The 23,500-nt window shown below is 41.5% G+C and overlaps 1 protein-coding gene across 1 annotated transcript in view; it reads left to right on the plus strand.

The window, feature by feature from the left end:
- The first annotated feature begins 1,235 nt into the window (after nt 1–1,235).
- Nucleotides 1,236–23,500, plus strand: part of LOC103210048 (potassium-transporting ATPase alpha chain 2) — a 52,075-nt gene continuing 29,810 nt past the window's right edge. The window contains exons 1-10 of the mRNA XM_007955971.1: nt 1,236–1,447; nt 5,097–5,156; nt 11,181–11,384; nt 12,210–12,323; nt 13,304–13,438; nt 13,570–13,687; nt 15,898–16,166; nt 18,707–18,905; nt 19,061–19,170; nt 20,895–21,029. Of these exons, the coding sequence (XP_007954162.1) occupies nt 5,151–5,156; nt 11,181–11,384; nt 12,210–12,323; nt 13,304–13,438; nt 13,570–13,687; nt 15,898–16,166; nt 18,707–18,905; nt 19,061–19,170; nt 20,895–21,029 (1,290 nt within the window). The 5' untranslated portion in view covers nt 1,236–1,447; nt 5,097–5,150. The remainder of the gene's footprint in view (nt 1,448–5,096; nt 5,157–11,180; nt 11,385–12,209; nt 12,324–13,303; nt 13,439–13,569; nt 13,688–15,897; nt 16,167–18,706; nt 18,906–19,060; nt 19,171–20,894; nt 21,030–23,500) is intronic.

Here is a 23,500-nt window from a genome sequence, read left to right on the forward strand (position 1 = left end):
CGCCTCGGAGTCGCCCGGACCCTTGCTGACTTCACCCACCCTGTTCTCCGCATCATGGACAAGGTGTGTGCGTCCCACAAGACGTGCTGGGGTCGGGCCGGGGCTGGGAGTGGAAGCTCAGAAGGGCAAGGAAGAGAAGCTGCGTTCCCGAGGGAGGAGGAGGGACAGAAACTGTGGATTGTCTGATTTGGCGTAGAGCCTAAGGCATTTGACTGCTAATCAGAGGCCTGGCGGTTCAAACCCACTAGCCACTTCTGGGAAAGAAGATTGGGCAATCTACAAACCCAAGGAAGGGTCCTTATAAATAGGATCCGACTGGACAGCCGTGAGTTTCTGGACTTAACGTGGTTAGGTAGCTTATCTCCTCCACACTAGCGAGTGACACTTACCAGGTGCAAAACTCCATGGTTCGCACCCGAGGATGGTCTGGGTTAAATAATTCAATCCAATTGTACGGGAATGGGCCACTGACTTCTAGGCCAGCTCCAATAGCACCTGTTAGGCACTATTTTCGATGATGGTGTTTGGGGAAATGGGTGTTTGAAATGGATGGAATGAGGTCTGAGAGGAGTTGTGCCAGTAGGCTTGCCCTGTCCGCATAGGTGAGGTTCAGGATCTCTGTGGCCATTCCTCTAGGCAAGAAAGGGCATGCACATCGGGTGTGCCTGTGGGGAACAAGGCACTAGGGAAACCTTGCAGCTCCTTGGAGGGAGCTTGTCTAGAGTTGGGAAAAATAATTTTCCACTTGCTTTCCACAAGGGAGGATCACCCTAAAAAGAGGCTCTGTAGGCCAAACTTTCTTCTAACTAGCAGGAGATGGAAGGGGACAAAAAGAAGGCGGCGGGGGGGGGGGGGGGGGGGGGGGGGGGAGAAACTGTCCACAGAAAAGAACTAAACCAAAATAACAAACTCACTGCCATTGATTCAATTTCTAGTCATAGTGACGTCAATGGGTTTCCAAGACTGTAAATCTTTACAGAAGCAGACTGCCTCATCTTTCTTCTGGGGAGCTGCTGGTGGGTTTGAACCACTGACCTTTTGGTTAGCAGCCAAATGTTTTAACTGCTACACCACCAGAGCTCCAGGAGAAAAGAAAGAGGTGGGAAATTGTTACTTGAAGGTGGGAGAGAAACTGCCTACAATCAGTTTTCCTCCCTCTATCCACTCCAGACCAAGAAAATGAAGTTTATGTATGTCCCTGACCTACAGAGAGCCCCTCACTAGAAGAGGCTCAGAATCTCTTCAGAAAATCCACTTGGAGCCAATATTATCCCTGTTTCTCTTTCAGAAGACATCAGAAATTTACTCTGTGGAGCTCAGTGGAACTAAAGACAAGGAGAAAACAGAAAAGGGGGATGGCAAGGAGAAGCACAGTGGCCTGAAGAACAAGCATTGGAACTGCAAAAAGAATCATCAGAAAGAGGAGATTAAGGAAGAACTTGATCTGGTCAGTAGCCTAAGATAAATGAGTCCCACTGACTGACTACTGCCCTCCTGAGAGCTTGTCTGTCTTACAAAAGAAAGGTCCAGCTCAAAGATTTTAAAATTCCCTAGAGAGTTGTTTCCTTGTTTTTTTTTTTTTTTAACTGTGTTAACATCTGTCAGAGAGTCAGGCCCTATGCAGATTTCCTGTATTCTGCTTGGAGACACTCTGAGGTAGAACTCAGAGGGAGAAGTTTCCAACCTCTTTCTTCCCTGGCTGTTTAAGTGAGATGTAAGTAACCAATTGCCAGTTTTTAGCCAGTAAAGTAAAACTATTTGAGCCAGACCCTGTGGAGGACAACCAAAGCCATTAGACTTTGATAGGTTTCTGAGTATAAAGTGACCATGAGAAATAAGATAGGTAGACAGACATTTAAGAACACAAGCCCTAAAACTGGATTAACTGAATTTAAATCCTAGTTTGATTTAAGCTTCAGTTTCCTCTTTTATAAAATAGGAATTAAAACTAGTGCCTACCACTAAATCAGATAAAGAAGGACTGGACATATAATAGATGCTCAATAAATAAGAATGATTTCCTGTTTATCTCTAGCATTTAAGATTGAAAACATATCTACTCTTTCTTGGAATTGCAATTTACAACATGAATATATGTCCATCTATTATGTGTGTGTTTATTACAATGAGCACCTCCCTTTTTGGAGCACTTTGTAAGCATGTAGTTACTATAGTGAAAGATTTTGCACATTATTAACCAAAGTGTTCTCCTGCTTCCCCGCTTAGAAAGGAACATCTTTCTTTCTTTTCTTTTCTCTAACCTTCTCTCAACCAAAACCCAAACCACACCCACTGGTGTCCAGTTAATTCAGACTCATAGCAACCCTATAGGACACAGTAGAACTGCCTCACAGGGTCTCCAAGGCTGTAAATCTTTGTGGAAGCAGACTGCCACATCTTTCTCCAGTGGAACAGCCAATAGGTTTGAACTGCTGGCCTTTAAATTAGCAGATGTATGCTTTAACCACTGTGCCATGAGAGCACCTTAACCTTCCAAAAAGTCTTTTAATTTGTGACAGACTGCTTGAATGCTTTTGCATTCTGACCTCTGCAGTGCTTAGAGCCTCAATGCTCTAAAAAAACCAAAGTGTTGCTGGCTTCTGAATAAATAGCAAAAGGTCAATAAAGACCCAACTTTGTGCTGTACCCATGCTTGCCAGCAGAGGGTGGCAAGACACCCATGCATGCCTCCCTGAAGCCCAAGCTTAGAGGAAAGAAGAAAGGTATTTGGCTTCACAGCAACACTCTTTTCCAAGTGTGAAGTACATATGTGCAAACAATAGTATAGGTCTAGAGCTTAGCATAGGAGCTCTGGTAGCATAGCGCATAAAGCACTTGACTGCTAACCAGAAGGCTGGTGGTTCAAACCCACCAGCCACTCCTCGGAAGGAAGATGGGGCAATCTACTTCTGTAGTGATACCTCAGAAACCCAAGGAGGGGTCACTATGAGTCGGGTCCGACTCGACAGCACATAACAACAACAACAGAGCTTAGTATATGGTTGTTATAGGAAAACAAGGTCCTCATGCCTTGTTGTGAAGAGCCAGTGATCACAACTGGTTAAAGAGAAAAAGCAAAAGGTTTATTGAGTTTTGATACTCAAGGAGACAGTGAGAATCTTTTCTCTGAAGTGTCTGTCTCCTCGAGCTGGGAAATTGTCAGAGTTTTTAAAGGGAATTGGGCTAAGGGTGTAGGAGGGCTTGAGGGATGCTGATAATGGTTCCTTCTTGTTATTGAGACAGGTTGTTGTTGCTTTGCGACCTCTCTGCTCTTCTTCAGGTCAGTGATAGAAACCATCCTTGGTCAGGAGAAGAGTCTTTCAGGTACCTTATGCCTGCCTAGAAAGATGAACTCTACAAGGGGGGAGAATATGGGACTGGGCACCCTCAGGCCTCTCGGGCCACCAAGGATATCTCAGTTTCTCCTTTATCTTGTTTGCTCCAAAGCTTGGTGTTAACTTTCTCAGGGTCATCTTGTAGGTTATAGTTCTCAGCTGAAACTAGTCATGGGAGAGGGTTATACTTAGAAAATACATAATTGGAAATGGCAAATCTAAAGAACTCAGCACATGTGAAAAAAAGGCTGGCTATACTATTTACTTGAAAGAAAGTGATAAAGGAGGGAAATACAGTGAGTTGGTCACTAAGATTAAAGTCTGTTTTAATCAAGCCTGTCAGCTTGTGAAGGTTTTATAGTTTTCAGTGAGGGGCCCCTCCAGCCTTCGTTTCAGCCTTCCTCACTGTGCTGTACTTTGCGCTGGTTGTTTTATCTGTGGACCTCAAGTGAGTAATCAGGACTGTGCCTTAATCTTTTGAGTACCTGATAATATCTCATTAAATTAATTGTTAGAATGAATGAATGAGCCAAGCAGATTCTGAGAGGACAAGAAGCAAAAATTAAATAAATAAATAGAAATAATAGGCCTTTTATCTTCTAATGCAATATAAAACTCTTTCCCACATAGTTAAGAGAAGAGATGGTTCTGGTACCAACACCAGTGTAAATATTTGTTTCAGACAGTCAGGAATTTAAGGATCAGCCATAGGGATAAACAAGGATAAATAAATTTTGTCGTTTCTGAGCTCTGGCTTAAGAAAGGTGAGATAAGGAAGGCTTAACCTAGGTTTCTGGTACAGGAAGAAGTTCCTAGTCCCAGTGGTTCCCAATGAGGGAGGAGTGGTGAGTCCCTTATCCTCACCCCCAGGGAACATTTGGCTACTTCTGGAGACATTTTCTGAGTCACAACTCAGGGAAGGATGCTGCTTCCATCTAGGGGGTAGAGATCATGGATACTGCTAAACATCCTACAATGTCCAGGATAGCCTCCCACAGCAAAAAATTGTCCAGTCCAGGATGTCAATAGTACTAAGAGTGAAAAATGCTGCTTTAGTATAGGGTTGCAATGAGTCATGATCAACTCAATGCCACACAACAACAGTCTACTGACTCCATGGTTGAATTAGCAAGTGTGGGTCATACTGGCATTATTTGTCAAGTTTTTAGTCTGTGGGTTTCTCTAATCAGGGACCTACTGAGTTCCATGAATAAGGAAAGGAATGCTTCTTGGTGACAGGGATACCCATCTGGGCCTGTATGGATAAGTTGTCAGAACATATGATCTTGGTTGTTACTCAAGCAAGTCATTGAGTAAAATACAGTTGGCCTGGTTTGGTATTGCTTGTTCTCCTCAACTAATCTCAGAATTTGGGTCTGAATTAAGTATGCTGATAGCTAGTACCTGGAAGACAAGTATCTTTGGACTTACATGTGCTGGAAATCAACAATGAGGTGATATGTATTACTTTGTTGATAAAATCTAAGGACAGCTACTAAGTGGTAAGTGACAAATTAAGTCTGAACTCTTCAGGGATGGCCAGAAGATTCCCTAGCCCATGAGTTAGGACAAGACTCTCTTGAAGCAGTGCCAGTCCCTTTCTGCAACAGTCACTTGAGAAAATGAATTTTTTTCTTTTTCTCCCATACTTCCTCTCCCATCCTCAGTACTATTTCCAGCTTTCATGGGCTGGTTAGCACTCAGTGTTTGGGTCTTTGGGAAGTATCTAATTCACTCTGTTCTTCCTTTCATGGATTTCAGGATGACCACAAACTCAGCAGTGAAGACTTGGAAAAGAAATATGGAACAAACATCATGATGGTAAGTCAACGGGAACCAGGTATCAGGATAGAAGCCCTCTGATATATGAATGGAAAGTTTGTGTGCTCATTATGTATAGAAAAGTAGATGTTTCTTTAGGGTGAATGACCTACAGCAGCAATTTTGAGAACACCAGTATGACACATGCCTAGAGTGTGGCAGAAGAGCTGGACAACCTTGAGAGGCTGATTTGTCTGAGCCCCTTTCACTGAACTCTCCACTGGATCTTACACAATCCTTTTACTGTAACTGCAGATAACCTATTGTGTCCCTAAAAAAGATACTGATACTTTCCTCACTGTCACAGCCAGAGGTTGCTTTTAATACCTGGGGCACAATGCATTGTGGTATATGGTACTCTTCTTATCAAAGAATGGGGGGAAACTAGTGCTAAAAAGTGAGGATCAGGAATAACAGTCTTAGAATCCTGCTTGTCCCTGCCTTCTCCTCCAAGAAGGGAGGATCTTCTGGTGTGCTTATAGTCATCTTACAAATGTCACTACCTCAGAAAGTACTCCTTTCTTCTGTGAATTCATATTCAAATGAAAATTCAAGTCTTGGTGTGTTGATACCGTGAGGTTTGGATACTGACTGTACAACAAAAGTACTTACTATGAGCAGATCCCTAGACTGAGCATGGAGAGATTCAAAGAAAAACAAGATGATCTCTGATATTATGGAATAAATAGTTCTATAGGGGAGGCAGATGTGTACAAAAAATATCATAACATCCACTGTATTTCACTTAAATGAAAAATGATAGGTTTAAACAATATGGTGAGATAATGATAAATTCTGACTAGAGGGGCCAGAGTAAGCTTCAGTAGGTGATACAATGTTTGCATTGAGACTTAAGAAGATTACTAGAATTTAAAGTGACAGAGTACCCGGGGAGCCAAAACAAACTCAGAGCAATATGGGGTCACTGGGACCTAGTGTGTGAAAAGGGAAGAGGTGAGGTGAGGTAGAAATGAGGCTGGAACAAAGGTAAATTGGGTGAAACTATCAAGCACTTTAATATTAAACTAAGGAATAAAGACTATTTTAATTGTCTAAGGGGCATAATTTCTTAATGATTTGATAAGAGTGATTTTCAAAAGGCAGTAGATTTTTTTTTTTTTTTTAAAGTAGGAGATGGAAAGATCAATTGGCATAACATACTACACAAAAACATTGTGCTACATCTTACTTTGGTGAGTGCTGACTAGGTTCTTAAAAGCTTGCGAGCAGCCATCTAGATACAACAATGGGTCTTTCCTCATCTAGAGCAAGGAAGAATGAAACAAACCAAGGACGCATGGAAACAATTAGTCCAAGGAACTAGTGGACCATGAAAACCTCAGCCTATGTGACCATGAGACCAGAAGAACTAGATGGTGCCCAGCTACCACTGTCAACCACTCAGAAAGGGATCAGTGTAGGAGATCCTCAATAGAGTGGGAGGACAATGTGGAACAAGACTCAAAATAATAATAATAAGAAGAAGACGACCAGGTTTACTGGTCTGATAGAGCCTGGTGAGACCCCCAAAACTATGGCCCCTAGTTACCCTTCAGGTCTGGAACTGAATTCATTCTTGTGGCTTCTGGCCAAATAGTAGGCAGGCATATAGGGTGAACATTTACATCAGGTAGATAAACTCCTTAGAATGATCAATCATGGGAGATCAGAGGGCAGTATTTGTGCAGGGAGATAGCTCCAGGGAGATAAATGCATAGGACAAAAAGACACAGTGAAGAGGTAACTATAGGGAGGAAATGGGAAGAGAGTTGGTACATTGTGGGAAATTGCAATGTCAGGAAACAAAATCTGTATGAACTGCTGTATGGAAAATGAATTTGCTCTTTAAACATTCACCCAAATCACAATAAAACTTTAAAAAGCAAAACAATAAAGTAGGAGATGGAAGGGGGAGATTCTAGAAGAATGGAACAATAATCTAGGGCAGTGAGAATAAGATCAGAAACAGCAGCAGCAGTAAAATAGGAAGGGGGCAGATTCAAGAGACATTTCGGAGAGGGAGGGGAGAGATGAGAGATCAGAGAAGGTAGTAGGGAGGAGAAAATGATGAGTTTTATTTTGAATTATATTATTTGAAATGGTATCTGGACCATTCATGTGGAGATATTCAATAGTCATTTTGAGAGACGAGTCAGGTTCTAGAAAAGAAATGACAAATGGAGGATGATGATACTAAGTTTGTTACTCTGAATCCTCATTTGAACTTGGACCACGAACCTTGTGGTTAACAACCGAACACTTAATTGTTTGCACCATCCAGGGACTTCATTGGCCCCATTCTAAAACCATACTGGTTGCCAAGAAATCCATTATAACTCATGCCATGTGTTCCAGAATAGAACTGAGCTCCATAGGGAGCTCAGAAGTAAATCAATAGGTCTTTCTCTGCATGGGTTCAAACCACCAACCAAGTTTGCCAAGTACTTAACCATTTGTGCCATCCAGGGACTCCATGGATCCTGAGTTGTTGTTCTGTGCTATCTAGCCAACTCCGACTCTTTATGACAGAGTAGAACTGCCCCCATGGGGTTTACTGTTGTTGTTGTTGTTATTTGCCATCGAGTCGCCCCCGACTCATAGCGACCCCTCCTTGGGTTTCCGAGGCAGTATCACTACAGAAGTAGGACTGCCCAACCTTCCTTCTGAGGAGTGGCTGGTGGGTTTGAACCGCCAGCCTTCTGGTTAGCAGTCAAGTGCCTTAGGCACTATGCTACCAGAGCTCCTATGGGGTTTACTAGGCAGTCATATTTATGGGACTAGATCTCCAGGTCTTTCTCTGTTGACCCTATAAAACCATAAAAAAACACCAAACTCACTGCTATTGAGTCAATTCTGACTTATAGCAACTCAATAGGATAGAGGAGAACTATCCCATAAGGTTTCCAAGACAGTAAAACTTTATGGAAGCAAACTGCCACCTCTTTCTCCCATTGAGCAACTGGTGGGTTCGAATCATTGACCTTTCAGTTAACAACAGAGCACTTTAACCACTGCTAGGACCCCAAAATGAATAAGACATAGTCCTTGACTTTATTGTGTGTTGTTCATAGGTACTGTCAAGTCAGTCCCGACTCACAGCTGTACACCAGAACAAAACACTCCCAAGTCTTGCACCATCCTCAAAGTGTTTCTGTGCTTCAGCCCATCATTGCAGCTACTGTGTCAGTGCTTCTCACTGAGGGTCTTCCTCTTTTTTGCTCACCCTCTACCAAGCGTGATATCCTCTCCAGGGACTGGTCCCTTCTGACAACATAACCAAAGTACATGAAATGAAATCTGGCCATTCTCTGTTTTAAGAAACATTCAAGCCTACTTCTTCCAGGACAGATTTGCTTGTTCTTCTGGCAGTCCATGGTTCACCAGTACCACAGTTAAATGCATCAATTCTTCTTGGGTCTTCCTAATTATTATCCACCTTCCACATGCATGTAAGACTATTGAAAATATCATGGTTTGGGTCACACACATCTTAGTCTTCAAAGTGACATCTTTGCTCTTTGACACTTGAAAGAGGTCTTTTGCAGATTTACCCAGTGCAGTCAATTCATCTCCTGACTGCTGCTTCCATGGGCATTGATTGTGGATCCAAGAAAAATTAAATCCTTGACAACTTCAATCTTTCCTCTGTTTATCGTGATGTTGATTATTTGTCCAAATTGTGAGGATTTTTGTTTTATTTATGTTGAGGTGTAATCCATACTGAAGGCTGTGTCGTCTTTGATCTTCATCAGTAAGCACTTCAAGTCATCTTCACTTTCATCAAGCAAGGTTGTGTCATCAACATATCACAGGTTGTTAATGAGTCTTCCTCCATTCCTGATGTCATGTTCTTCTTCACCAGTTTCTTGGATTATTTTCTTAGTATGCAGATTAAATAAGTACCTTTTCTAATTTTAAACCATGCAGTAGATCTCTTGTTTTGTTTGAACAACTGCCTCTTGGTCTATGTATAGGTTCTTCATGAACACAATTAAGTATTCTCGAATTCCCATTCTTTGCAGTACTATCCATAATTTATTATGATTCATGTGGTTGAGTGACTTTGCACATTCAATAAAACATAGGTAAACATATTTCTGGTATTCTTTGCTTTCATCCAAGATCCATCTGACTCAGCAATGATATCCCTCATTCCACATCTTCTTCTGAGGCTTGAATTTCTGAAAGTTCCATGTCAATATACTGCTGCAACCATTTTTGAATTATTTTCAGCAAACTTTTACTCATGTGTGATATTAATGATGTTGCTCGATAAATTCCACATTCTGTTGATCACCTTTCTTTGAAATGGGTACGTACATTGGTTTCTTTCAGTGTGTTAGACAGGAAGCTGTCTGTGGAACTTCATAGCATAAATGAGTGAGCACCTCCAGTGCTGGATTCATTTGTTGAAATATCTCAATGGATATTCTGTCAATTCCTGGAACGTTGTTTTTTGCCATTTCCTTCAATGCAGCTTAGACTTCTTCTTTTAGTACCATCAGTTCTTCATCACATGCTACCTTTCGAAATGGTTGAATATTGAACAATTCTTTTTGATACAATGACTCTGTGTATTCCTTCCATCTTCTTTTGATGCTTCCTGTATCATTCACTATTTTTCCCGTAGAATCTTTCAATATTGCAACTCAAGCCCTCAATTTTTTCTTCAGTTCTTTATGCTTGAGGAATGCCAAGCATGTTCTTCTTCTTTAATTTTCTAACTATTGGTCTTTGCACATTTCACTATGGTGCTTTACTTAGTCTTCCTTGTCTTTAAATACATAATAATTTTTTTAAAAAGGTATGTATAAGACTTAACAAGTAGATGATAGTTTGTGGGGGACAGGTAAGAATCTTATGCCTGATTGTATAAGGCAAGAAGTGACTTTGTGTTTGGGCCTCAACTATTAGTTAGGGTTTGTAACTATTAAGATGAACAAGAAGTCAAAGTGTATATGTAAAAAAGTAGAAAAGCACTTATGTTGTGTTGTATAGAAAAGAAGCCCTGGTGGGGCAGTGCTTGAGTGCTCAGCTGCTAACCAAAAGGTTGAACTGCCAAGGTGCTTCATGGGAGAAAGATGTGGCAGTCTACTTCTGAAAAGATTGCAGCCTTGTAAACCATATGGGGCTATTCTATTCTGTTCTTTAGGATCCCTATGAGGCAGAATCAACTCTCCAGAAATGAGTGTGATACATGGAAGTCCCAAAATAGGTGGTATGTCTTTTCTGGATATATCGCTTTGCCCTTAACCCTGGTGACTAGCTTTTGCATTTCAAATCCCCCTTAGCAGAGATATATCTGTCTTTAGATAAATGTCTAAGAGGTTAAAATTTCTTAGTAAAGCATTGTGGTTAAGATCTTGGACTCTGGAGCTAGGTTACCTGGGTTGAATCTTGGCTGGATAACCTTAGGCAAGTTGCTTAACCTCTCTATGTGCCTCAATTTCCACATGTATAAAATAAAGATAATAATAGCACCTTCCTCATAGGGTTCTTTAAAGGAGTAAATGAATAAATATGTGTGTTGTTGTTAGATGCCATCGAGTTGGCTCTGATTCATAGTGACCCTATGTACAACAGAAGAAACCACTGCTCAGTCCTGTGCCCTCCTCATAATCCTTGCTATACTTGAACATATTGTTGCAGCTACTGTGTCAGTCCATCTTGTTGAGGGTCTTCCCCTTTATTGCTGACTCTCTACCCTACAAAGCATGATACCCTTCTCCAGGGAATGGTCCCTTCTGACAACATGACCAAAGTAGGTAAGACAAAGTCTGGCCATTCTACTTTCCAAGGAGCATTCCAGCTACGCTTCTTCCAGGAAACTTAAAATGATGTCTGGGTCATATTAAGCATTACACATTCTTTAAACATGAGTAAGAAGGCTATTGAGGCAATTGTCCACTTGTCATATTTTAGGCTGGCACATTAACTCCTAACTTCAATCTGCAGAAATCTGATCCAACCCCCCAAGGGAGAAGAATACCTAAATCCTGTTTTGTTTTTGTTTGGCCGTGGCAGGGTCTCTCCAGTGCAAGAGCTGCAGAGCTCCTGGCTCGAGATGGGCCCAACACCCTCAGCCCTCCTAAGGAGACCCCAGAGATTGTCAAGTTTCTCAAGCAGATGGTGGGGGGCTTCTCTATCCTTCTTTGGATTGGAGCCATCCTGTGCTGGATCTCATTTTGGATTCAGTACTCCAACAATCCATCCTCATCTCTAGACAATGTAAGCCCCTGGCTGATTCCCTACATGGTTCTACTTACTTGGTAATAAGGGAGAACAAAACCATGTGATTAGGCCTTAGTAAGCAGAGCACTAGACTTCAGTCAAGACACTACACCTAAGCACTGAATGGGTTTTAGAAATCAATAATTTTCCCATCTGTAAAACAGAAATTAATGGTAACTTCCTAATCTTTCAGAGGCAGTATGAGCATGAATTAAAAAAAAAAAAAAAAAAAAAAAAAAAAGTGGGGGTAGGGGGAGGAGCACCATAAGTTCCTAAAGGCAAAAAAAAAAAAAAACCCCTACACCCATGTGAAGTATTTTTGAGATCTTATTCTCAAAACTAATTCTCTCTTTTGTACATGGAGATCATCTATACTTGTTGAGAAATGGGAACCTAAACTACAAAACTGAATTGGCCAACATTATGCTAAAAGAAAGAAGCCAGACACAGAAGACTTGAAATGTCCAGAAAAGGAAAATCATAAGAACAGTGAACAGATTAGTGGTTGCTCAGGGCTAGGGATGGGAGTGGGGTATTGACTACAAACAGGCATGGGTGAGTGAGCTTTGTGGGGTGACAGAAATGTTCTAAAGCCTGATAGTAGTGATGGTTACAGAACTCTGTAAATTTGCTTAAGATTAAAAAAAAAAAAAAAAGCAACTAAATAATCATTGCATTGTACACTTAGATAAATTTTATGGCATGTAAATAATATCATACCAAATGCCATATGTCTCACCTTTCCATGGAGAGATCTAGCCCTAGGATCTGGCGCATTTCTATTATCTGTTTTTCTGATTGACTCCTCTCCTCATCACTCAGGTGTATTTGGGTGCCGTGCTTGCCCTGGTTGTTATTTTAACAGGTATGTTTGCTTATTACCAAGAGGCAAAAAGTACCAACATCATGGCCAGCTTCAGTAAAATGATTCCTCAGGTGAGTAGCCTAGTCATCGCTCTTCTATTGTCTGCATTACTTTCGTATGAAGAAGCATTAACTAATGAAAAATTCAAATTTTGGTGACAGACAATCTGTGCCTAAGCCCTGGCCCTATCACTTGCTGTCTGATAAATCATGAGCAAGTTACCTGCTGTCTTGGGATCCCATTTCTTCACGGGGTTTTGAGATAATCAAATGAAGTAAGAAACAGGAAAATGCTTTGTCAGGGATCAAGTAAGACCAAAATATTAATCATTATACAGCATCTTCTGCTACTGCTCTAAAGTATTTCTGAACCATTTGGACAAGTGCTTTATTCAGGTGATTCAGTGAGTAAACTGTTGAAGTTCAGGGAGTGCTCACTGGCAGTCAAAGAGATCAACCTATGATTCTTTTTCTGGGACCATTTTATTTCCATTCCTGAGCTCAGTGCATGTTGCCCTGGATGCTGTCAGTATGAGATACCAGTGCTCTCCTCTTCACACTCTTCTGCTATGTGTCTTCTATGGAGTCTATGTGCCACTGTTGACTCAGAGCAGGAGAGCTGGGTTGTACTTAGCCCAAAGAACTGCCAGCCAAAAGGAAAGTTTGTGGGTGCAAAGGATCCATCTTCTTAGAGTTTTCCCTGCTCTAGGAAGAAAATTGAACCCTTGGCTTCACCGTCAGTGTTCTTCCTGCATGTGACAGCCATCATTCATCCTTAACTGTTTCTTCCATCAGGCCTATGTCTCTCACTTTGCTATATCTCCATTCAACAGACTTTTCTGATTCTGAGAGTATCTCTGTGACCTCCTCCTCAAGTAAAAACTAGTTCTGGGGTCTTCAGATCCCAGGTACATTTTCGTTTTATTTTTTGCTATTCTTACATCCATGGATTCTAATCCTTCCATTTCAGAGATTCAGCACAGGTATAAATGAAAGAGGGAGAATAGCATCATTTCAGGATCTGAGTCATCTGTCACATTTTTCTTTCCCAGCAAGCTCTTGTCATCCGAGATGCAGAGAAGAAGACAATCCCTTCAGAACAGCTGGTTGTGGGGGACATAGTGGAGATCAAGGGAGGAGACCAGATTCCTGCAGACATCCGATTTCTGTCTTCTCAGGGATGCAAGGTAAATATCATGGGACATCCCTAAGGATCAAGTTTGAAGCTAGTTGGCATTCTTTTGGCTTTACTGACTTTAGCATAACTGAAGCAGGAAAATTTAACAAAATTTTGAAGATATTTCAAAATTTCTTCTAGGTAGATAATTCGTCTCTCACTGGGGAATCTGAGCCCCAGTCCCGGTCCTGTAACTTCACTCATGACAATCCCCTGGAAACAAAAAACATTGGCTTCTATTCTACAACCTGTCTGGAAGGTAACTCTGCCAGGCTCTAAGGACCAGCTGCACTTCTCCCTCCTTAGACCTTATGTTTTTACCATTTCTTGTTACAAAGCTTTCCCCAGATTAAATGTGAAATTGAAGATCCTAGGAAACTGATTTTTGTCCTGCAATGTTGTTTTGGTTACCTAGTGCCCCTCTGACAAGAATATACCAGAAATGGGATGGCTTGAACAAACAGGAGTTTATTCTCTTACAGTTTGGGAGGCTAGAAGTCCAAGTTCAAAATGCCAGGCTTTAGGGGCTGTGTGAAAGCCCCTCAGCCTTGGGCTTCAACTCTGCCTCTTGCCCCCACCCACTGAAGCTAGAGGCATCTCTTCACTCAGGCAGCTACTGGCTGCTGAGGCTAACAAGCCCAAGGTCGACAAAAAAAAAAAAATGGCATAGTCCCGATGCTACCAAACCACACAGAAGGCCATTGATTCAAGTCCATTGAAAATCCCAAGATCAGCAGAGCATGCCAGGCTGCTGAACAATGACTCAGCTACATGCAGGGTTCAAGCGTGCCATAAACTGGAGACCATTCTCAAAGCAGTTTCTTATATATGGGAAGCAGACCACATATGCAAAGCAGCTACTCAGCTGCTTGTGGTTGGTCCCACAATGGAGTTGATTGCCAGTCTTATCATGGGGAATAACTGTCACCAGCTGCCCAGCCCCTCAACCAGGTCTAGCCAAGTTGACATACAAACTCAACCACTACAATTCCACCCCTTGTCAACTTGGCACCTGTACAGATCTTCAATGGGTGGTATCTGTACAGATCTCCTTCACTGGGTGATTCCAGTCCCCTAGTTCCTGAGTAGTGACCTCAGCCCCTTGGCCTGCCAGACCATGTTCCTCTCCCTCTTAGACATGGCAGCCCTGCCCCCTCACTCTTGGGCAGCAGCTATGACTCCATCCCACTGGCTCACATGAACGAGCAGCCCCACATTCCAGAACGAAGTTGGTGAAGGTCTGGCTCTTTGAACCAAGAGGGCTATGGTGGTTCCATCCCCAGAGGCCATGGTCCTACCCTTGAGGCTGAGGGATCTCTGCTTCTAGTTTCCTTGGTCTCTCTGCTTCTGCCAATTAATACCCGAGGGCAACCCACTCTGCCAGGAATCTTCCTGCCCAAAGGACACTCTGTGGGCTGGCCAAGCTGCTACTCCCTCTCATGCCGGTCTCTTCTATCAATTAATGCCTGAAGGCAACCCATTCCACCAGGAAGCCACCTACCCAAAGGTGCCCAGATTTCTCCTCCATGGGCTCATAAGCTTGTTGCTATTTAATGCCAATCTCTGGGCTCTGCTACTACCATCTCTCATGCTGGCCTCTCTGCCGGTATCTCTCTGCCAGTCTCTTGGCTTTGCTGCTACCATCGCTCATGCCACATGTCGGGGTCTCTCTGCCAGGATCTTGGATCAAGGATGCACTCCACTCCTGTTTCCACATTTTAGGTATCTGTCAGAGCAGCACCCCACTCTCTCAGTACTATATTCTGTTTTGGTTACCTAGTGCTGCTCTGACAAGAATATGCCACAAATGGGATGGCTTGAACAAACAGGAGTTTATTCTCTTACAATTCAGGAGGCTAGAAGTCCAAGTTCAAAGTGCCAGGCTCTAGGGGCTTTGTGAAAGCCACTTGACCTTGGGCTTCAACTCTGCCTCTTGCTCCCAGCCCACTGAAGCTAGAGGCATCTCTTCACTCAGGCACCTACCGGCTGCCGAGGAGGCTGACAAGCCCAAGGTTGACAAATAAAATGGCACAGTTCCGATGTTACCAAACCACACAGCAGGCCATTAATTCAAGTCCCTTAAAATCCCAAAGTTGACAGAGCATAGCAGGCTGCTGAACAATGACTTGGCTACATGCAGGGTTCAACGCCGTAAGCTAGAGACCATTCCCAAAGCTGTTTCTTATAAACGGGAAGTAGACCACATCCCTAAAGCAGCTACTCAGCTGTTTGTGGTAGGTCCCACCATGGAGCTGATTGCCAGTCTCATCATGGGGAATAACTACCACCAGCTGCCCAGCCACTCAACCAGGTGTAACCAAGCTGACACACCAACTTAGCCACTGCAAATGTCAAGTACTGATTGACCATGTAAGCCACCATGATCACTTTATAGGGAGGACTACAAAGCAGAATTTGTTCCCCTCATTGTCAAGGACTCGTGGAATAAAATTTCTACTTCCCCTGTAGGCACAGCAACTGGCATGGTCATCAACACAGGTGACCGCACCATCATTGGACAAATTGCCTCACTGGCTTCAGGAGTTGGAAATGAGAAGACACCCATTGCCACTGAGATCGAGCATTTTGTTCACATTGTGGCAGGAGTGGCCGTCTCCATTGGCATTATTTTCTTCATCATCGCAGTGTCCATGAAGTATCCTGTCCTGGACTCCATCATCTTCCTCATTGGCATCATTGTAGCCAATGTGCCTGAGGGCCTCCTGGCCACTGTCACTGTGAGTCCATGCTGTTAGGTAGCCACCAACTTTTCCTATATACTGACATTGTTAACACTTAACATTTATGCTAGGAAAGCTCCCGCAAGCAAACTACAAGGCTCCTCTATCTTTAGTGAAACTCTTGCCCCATCATGGCCAACAATGGAACATTTTGAATAGATTATTTCTTAGAGGGACAAAAGAAATTTTGATATTTTTAATATTAGAATGCATTGTCCTTGAAAATTTTACATTTTCATTTTCAGGAGCTATATCTGTGGTGCAGTAGTTAAGGTGTTTGACTACTAACCAAAAGGTCAGCACTTCAAACCTCCCACTCCATGGAAGAAAGATAAGGCAGTCTGCTTCCATAAAGATTTACAACCTTGGAAACTCTATGGGGCCATTCTGCTCTGTCCTATAGGGTCACTATGAGTTGGAATCAAGTCTATGGCTGTGGGTTTGGTTTTTTTGTTATCTGTAATCATGCAAGTTACTTTGCTCCTTAAGATTGAATAAGGCAGACTTGAATCATCACTGATATATTTTTTTTCAGGAGCATAATGCTTTCCCTGCAACTCCTTAAAAAAAAAAGAAAGAAAGAAAAGAAAAATGCCTTGGCAGTATTAACTTAGGAAGTTAGGCACAATCTCCAAGTCACATTATTTGCCTCAATTCTCTTCTGTCTCTCAGGAGCATATATTAGAATTGCTCCCATTTTCTTCTTCAAAGCACTTAATTTCTTTGCCACTCCTATGTCAAATTCAGCTTTAGATCTCCCTTTGTAACTTCTCACCTAATTAAAACCTTTGGCAAAAGCCACCCTCCTTCCTAGTCTCTGCTGTGAAGGCCTTGTGGGTAGAGGAAGGAAGAGGTTCATATTTCTAGTTATATGTAAAAGTAGCCTACAGAATCGTTGGTCTGCTTTTATCCTGCTCAAAGACAGAAAGAATTTTTTTTGAACTCCAGATCTCTTCTGACTCCTGAGATTGTATTTGAAGAAATTGGAACCAAGAGAATCCTTTGAGATCAGGGAGTTTAAAAGAGAGAGGTATTGTTCTTTAAAATATGGAATTGTGAAAATGACACACAAATACTTCTTGATTCCCCAAAGCAACAAGTGAGTTCTTTGGAACAACCTCCTTCATATATACCAGTCATTGTTTCACTTATACGTTTATCCTTTACAAAGGACACAGCTGATTGATGGCCAAAGCTCAATTCATTAATTATAATGAATACAGGCCACAGCAATCTTGCCTTTCTTTGCCACGTTTGTGTCCCTCAGGATCATTTTCTTCAAAAGATGAAGGGACAAAAATAAAAAAAAATTTAAAGAAAAGAATTTTGGCATATAAAGCTTATAAACCACAAGGTCTGTTTTTGCTACATCCGTAACTATACCTCTTCTCTCCTAAAATTAGTCTTGTTCTCTTAAAATTCAATCACTGCTAAAGTTAGCTGTTTATGTGTTATTGAAACTAAGGTCAAAGTAGTTATTTTTCTGTCTATGCTTTTTAAAAGTTTTATTTATTTTGTTACTGTGAAAACATACAGCAACTCAACAGTTTCTACTTGTACAGTTCAGTGACATTGATTAGACATTGATTACATTCTTCAAGTTGTGCAACCATTGTCACCCTCCTTTTCCAGGTTTTTCTTCCCCCATTCAAAGAAAGGCATTGCCCCCTAAGGTTCCCATCTAATCTTTCGAGATGTTGTCAGTTTGATACCATGTAGGTAGATCTAAAAGAACATGATGTTCAAGGCAGACATTCCTTTTTTTTTTTTTTTTAATTGTGATTTAGGTGAAAGTTTACAGAGCAAATTCATTTTCCATACAACAGCATACACATTTTGTTTTGTGATGTTGAATGCAATCCCCACAATGAAACAGCTCTCTTCCCACTTCCTTCCTGTGGTTACCTTGTCCCTGTGTCTTTCCCTATGCATTCCTGTCCTCTGAGCTATCTCCCTGTACAAATATTGCCCTTCTGATCCTACCTGGTACAAATATTCACCTTATAGCCTGTCTATTGCTTGGCTTGAAGCCGTTGGAGTGAGTTTAGTTCCAGGCCTGAAGGGTGACTAAGGGACCACAGTCTCTATCAGACCAGTAAGCATGGTCTTTTTTTATGATTTTGAGTTTTGTTCCACATTTTTCTCCTACTCTATGCAGGATATCCTACACTGATCCATTTTCAAGTGTTGACAGTGGTAGCCTGGCACTATCCAGTTCTTCTGGTCCAAGAGTCATGTAGGCTGAGGCTCCCATGGTCAAGGCAGACATTCTTTACTAGTTAAACTAAGCTATTGTTTGGTTTTAAGAAGTTTTCAGGGGATACTTTTGGTTTAAGGTTAAAAGAGAACCTTAGGGCAATAATTTCAGGGGTTCATCCAGCCTCCATGGCTCCAGAAAGTCTGGAGTCCATGAGAATTTGAAATTCCAGTCTCATTTTTCCCTTTTGATCAGAATTCTTCTACAGAATCTTTGATCAAAATGTTTAGTAATATCTATCTATGCTTTTTTCAAAAACTTCTTTCTCTTTCCCATCTAGGTGACTCTGTCACTGACAGCAAAACGGATGGCCAAGAAGAACTGCCTAGTGAAGAATCTAGAGGCTGTGGAGACCCTTGGTTCTACCTCCATCATCTGCTCTGACAAGACTGGGACTCTGACTCAAAACAGGATGACTGTGGCCCATCTTTGGTTTGACAATCAGATCTTCACGGCTGACACAAGTGAAGATCATTCAAGTAAGTCTTGTGGAATGTTCAGCATGGTCCATAGCTGTGGACCTGAGCATAAGGGGTGGGAGTTGGTGTTGGTTTGCAGTCTCTGAGGATTGTTTAAGCAGGATGACTACTTGATAGCACATCCAGCACCCGTTGTCCATTTTTTTGTTTTCCAGACCAAACATTTGACCGAAGCTCTGGGACCTGGGCCTCCTTATCCAAGATAATAACACTGTGTAACCGAGCTGAGTTCAAGCCAGGACAGGAAAGTGTTCCCATCATGAAAGTAAGACTTCTGCTTAACTTGGTCTTAAATCACAGCCAGTTTAAAGCCACTTCCTCTGTTCTGATTTGTTGTTTGATTTGATCTCTCCAATTGAGTAAACTTTGTACTAATGAGAGAAAATATGAGCCATAAATTCAAAAGTTTCTTTCTCTTTCTGAAGATATGAAGAAAATTTCTTTCCTTCTAAGTAGCTTTGAGAATTCACAGACAAAGGTCTCAGAATGTTGACTTAGGTGATTTTGAAAATTCTATTTCATTCCAGGAAATGATTGTTTCTTTAAGTTACTTTCTCTCCCTAACTTCTTTACCAGCTAAGTAGATGTAGTCAAAATTTCATTATTACATAATGCTATTCCCCAAAACCAAACTCACTGCCATCAAGTTGATTCTGACTCATAATGACCCACATTAGGTTTCTCAATCAATAAATCTTTACGGAAGTAGCTTGCCCCATATTCCTTGTGCAGAAAAGCTGGTGGGTTTGAACCACTGACCTTCTGGTTAGCTGTCAAATGCCTAATCTCTACACCACTGGAGCTCCTTTAAATGCCTTTTACTGAACTTTAAAAATGTAGTTGGATGGAAATTAAGAAACTGGTCTTAGAGTATCTAGAACATGGGTTCTGGTGTAATGGAATAAATAGCTAACTGTTTCCCTCTCCTCATCTTTTTCCTCTTTCCTTCCACCCTTTTCATCTTCTTACTCTTCAGTGAGTAACTGAGAGACTTATAAAAGCTCCCCTGGCTTTTCTATTTGCTATCTGTTTCTTTCATTAACTCTTTTGCTTTCTTACAGTTATTGTTTGTTCTCCTTTTTCTGTCCAGGAGCTCTGGTGGGGTAATTCCTAAGGCATTTGACTACTAACCAAAAGGCTGGCGGTTCAAACCCACCAGCCACTCCTCAGAAGGAAAGTTGGGCAATCTACTTCCATAGTGATACTGCCTTGTAAACTCAAGAAAGGGTCGCTATGAGTCAGATCTGACTCGTCAACAGTGAGAGTGTGTGTGTGTGTGTGTGTGTTAGTTACCAAGTCCTATCATTTTGCTTCAAAGTATATCTAATTTTATACTTATCAACAGCTTGTGTCTAAATAACTCTAACAATCTCTTAATTGCCTTCTCGATTCCATTTTATCCCTCTTCCTGTGTTTCTTGCATGCCACTCATTTTTCTTAAATACTGTTTTCATCTTCACCTAACTTTGCTGAAAAATTTTCAGTACATTGCTATTTCCTGCTTCTCAAGTTTAGAGCTTAGCCTGCATTTCACGGCTCTCCATCATCTTACCATACATCCATGTCCAACACTTTTATATTTTACCCATGGTATCTTGGTTTCTATAAGGCTTTCTTCTGACTTCTCTGTCTATAACTCACCCATTTTTCAAGATCTAGTTCAATAGCTGCTTCTCTCATGAAATATCCCAGTCTTCACTGGGCTCCAGTCTCTTTGAACTTCTCTAATGCCACATATTGTGGCACCATCATTGTCTTAATCATTCATTAATGTCATGTAATCATCTTGATTATACCAGCCTTGACTGATGAACCATCTTGATTGATGAACACCAGCCTTCTGGTTAGCAGTTAAATTTCCTGCTAGATTGTAAACTCTTGGTCAGAAGACATGTTGGTTCATGTGTTAAAGGCAGATTGGTTCACTGAAAACAAGTCACAAAAGAACCAGATTATGTGCTGCATATATTTATTTCTTTTAATTCTCAGAAAATTGTGGTTGGAGATGCCTCAGAAACTGCTCTCTTAAAATTCTCAGAGGTCATTTTGGGTGATGTGATGGAAATTAGAAAAAGAAACCCCAAAGTAGCTGAAATCCCCTTTAACTCTACCAACAAGTTTCAGGTAAGTTTTTCCTCATAACTGGCAATTTTTATTATCACCAGAATGATATTTCTACCTGCACATACCTATTGAGTAGTACATATTTTGAATGATGGCTGACTTCAAAAGTAGTCCACAGGGATGCAGGGCATCTGATAAACCCAGATCAAGTTTTCTCCCCAGCCTCCTTCCTTTCCCTGAAGCAGGATAGAGCAGAGAGAGAAAGATGAAGGCCTGGCTACTCCTATGCATGATCCCTCTGTATTATACACACACATACAAGTACATACATACATACATACATACATATATACATACATATATATATAGCAGTCCCCCTTCTCCAGTCTCCCTTTATCCACATTTTCACTTTCCATGGTTTCAATTACTCATAGCCGTTGTCCAAAAATGTTAAATAGGTAGCTTGATGAAATCTCACACCATCCCACTACTTCGTGCCAGGACATGAATCATACTTTGGTCAGTGTATCCACACTGTATACACTACCCTCCTATAAGTTATTGTTAATATCTTACTGTGCCTAATTTATAAATTAGATTTTATTGTAGGTGTCTATTTACAGGACAAAACATAGTACATACAGAGTTTTGTACTCTCTGTGGTTTCAGCATCCACTGTGGATGTTGGAACATGAAAGGGAACTACTGTACATACCTGCATATATGTACATAAAAAAAGCAAACCAATAGCCATGAAGTCTACTCTGACTCATGTGTGTCAGAGTAGAACTATGCTCAATAGGGTTTCAAAGGATGACATTTCAGGAATAGATCACCAGTCTTTTCTTTCAGTGTACCTCTGGGTGGTCTTGAACCTCTGACCTTTAGATTAGTAGCCAAGCACTAACTGTTTGTGACAGCCAGAGACTTCCATACATACACATATACAAAAACATGTGCACATGTGTGATATAATTAAACATACATACACACACACACACACACACACACACACCAGCTTCTTATATTAAACCAAAACCAAACTCACTGCTGTTGAGTCAGATCCAACTCTAGCAACCCCTCCTTGGGTTTCCAAGGCACTATAACTACAGAAGTAGATTGCCCAACCTTCCTTCTGAGGATTGGCTGATGGGTTTGAACACCAGCCCTCTGGTTAGCAGTTAAATGCCTTAGGCACTACGCTACCAGAGCTCCTCCCAGCTTCTTATATTAGGAGATGTGTTTCTAACAAATAAAATGCTGATGACAGATCCTATCTTTAAAGTAACTTTTATACAAGTGTAAGGCAATAGGCTATGTGAAAGTGATAGGGAAGGGGGAGAACTAACCTTTACTGCACACCCAGTATATATCTGGCATGGTAAGCACATTATTTTATTTAATCTTCACAATATACCTGTGAAATAGTACTAATAAATCCCATTTTATAAATAAAGAAATAAGCCCTTGAAAAGTGTTGACTTAAATCTCTAAGTGGCAAAAACAATTTTCATAATAAGTCTGCTTAACCGCAAGGTTCATGCCTTTCTACCAGAACACAAATGCAGAACAGTTTAATTTCAGACCATGTGAGTAAGTCCTGCCCTTTGTGAAAACAAGAGAGTAGTCTGTCACATGGCCTGTAAGCACCTGATAGGGATCATCTTTCTACCTTTCTTCCTATTGTGCAGTAAGGAAATAGCAACCTTGTGTATTGGTCTCCTCTCACTCCAGGAGTGGCCAAAAACCATCCCCACCTTCCTCTTCCAAGCAGGAGAAGTAACTGTTTATGGCCCAAGATACTGCTGCAGATGGGATTTCCCATGTCATACAAAGCTGAGAGCAGGGGATCTTGACTTGGGCTTGACATAGCAGCAATGTATGTCTAGGCTGTGAAAAATGAGGGGGGAAAAAAAGCAGGTTCCATGAGGCCTGTACATTTTCGTGTACAGAAAATTAGGGTAGAAAGTGGGCCAGGCAAAGTTGGAACTAAAAAGGAGAGAGGCCCAGTCTCTGTGTAGGCTCCTGCTGAACAAGTCAAAGAACTATCACATTCACTGCTGTCAAGTTGGATCCGATTTATAGCAACACTTCCTTGGGTTTCTGAGGCGGTATCACTACAGAAGTAGATTGCCCAATCTTCCTTCTGAGGAGTGGCTGGTGGATTTGAACTGCCAGCCTTCTGGTTAGCAGTCAAATAAATGCCTTAAGCTCTAGGCCACCAGAGCTCCTTAACCCGAACCTACTGCCATCAGGTATATTCTGACTCATAGCAACCCCCATTAGGTTTCCAAGGCTATAAATCTTTATGGAAGCAGACTGCCCAATCTTTCTTCCACAGAGCAGCTGGTGGGCTCAAACTACCCAAATTTGAGTATCAGCCAAATGCCTTAACCACTATGCCACCAGAGTTCCTTGTATGGATGCTCATAGAGCTAAACAGAGACACAACAAAAGAACAAAACTCCATTCCAAACAAAGGGCTGTAGAGAGCATTATCAATTCTATGATATGTAATTCAAGTGAGGGAA

The sequence above is a fragment of the Orycteropus afer genome, unplaced genomic scaffold (genome assembly GCF_000298275.1).
Source record: "Orycteropus afer afer isolate SDZICR_OR568_19922 unplaced genomic scaffold, OryAfe1.0 scaffold00561, whole genome shotgun sequence".
In the NCBI taxonomy this organism is placed as follows: domain Eukaryota; kingdom Metazoa; phylum Chordata; class Mammalia; order Tubulidentata; family Orycteropodidae; genus Orycteropus; species Orycteropus afer.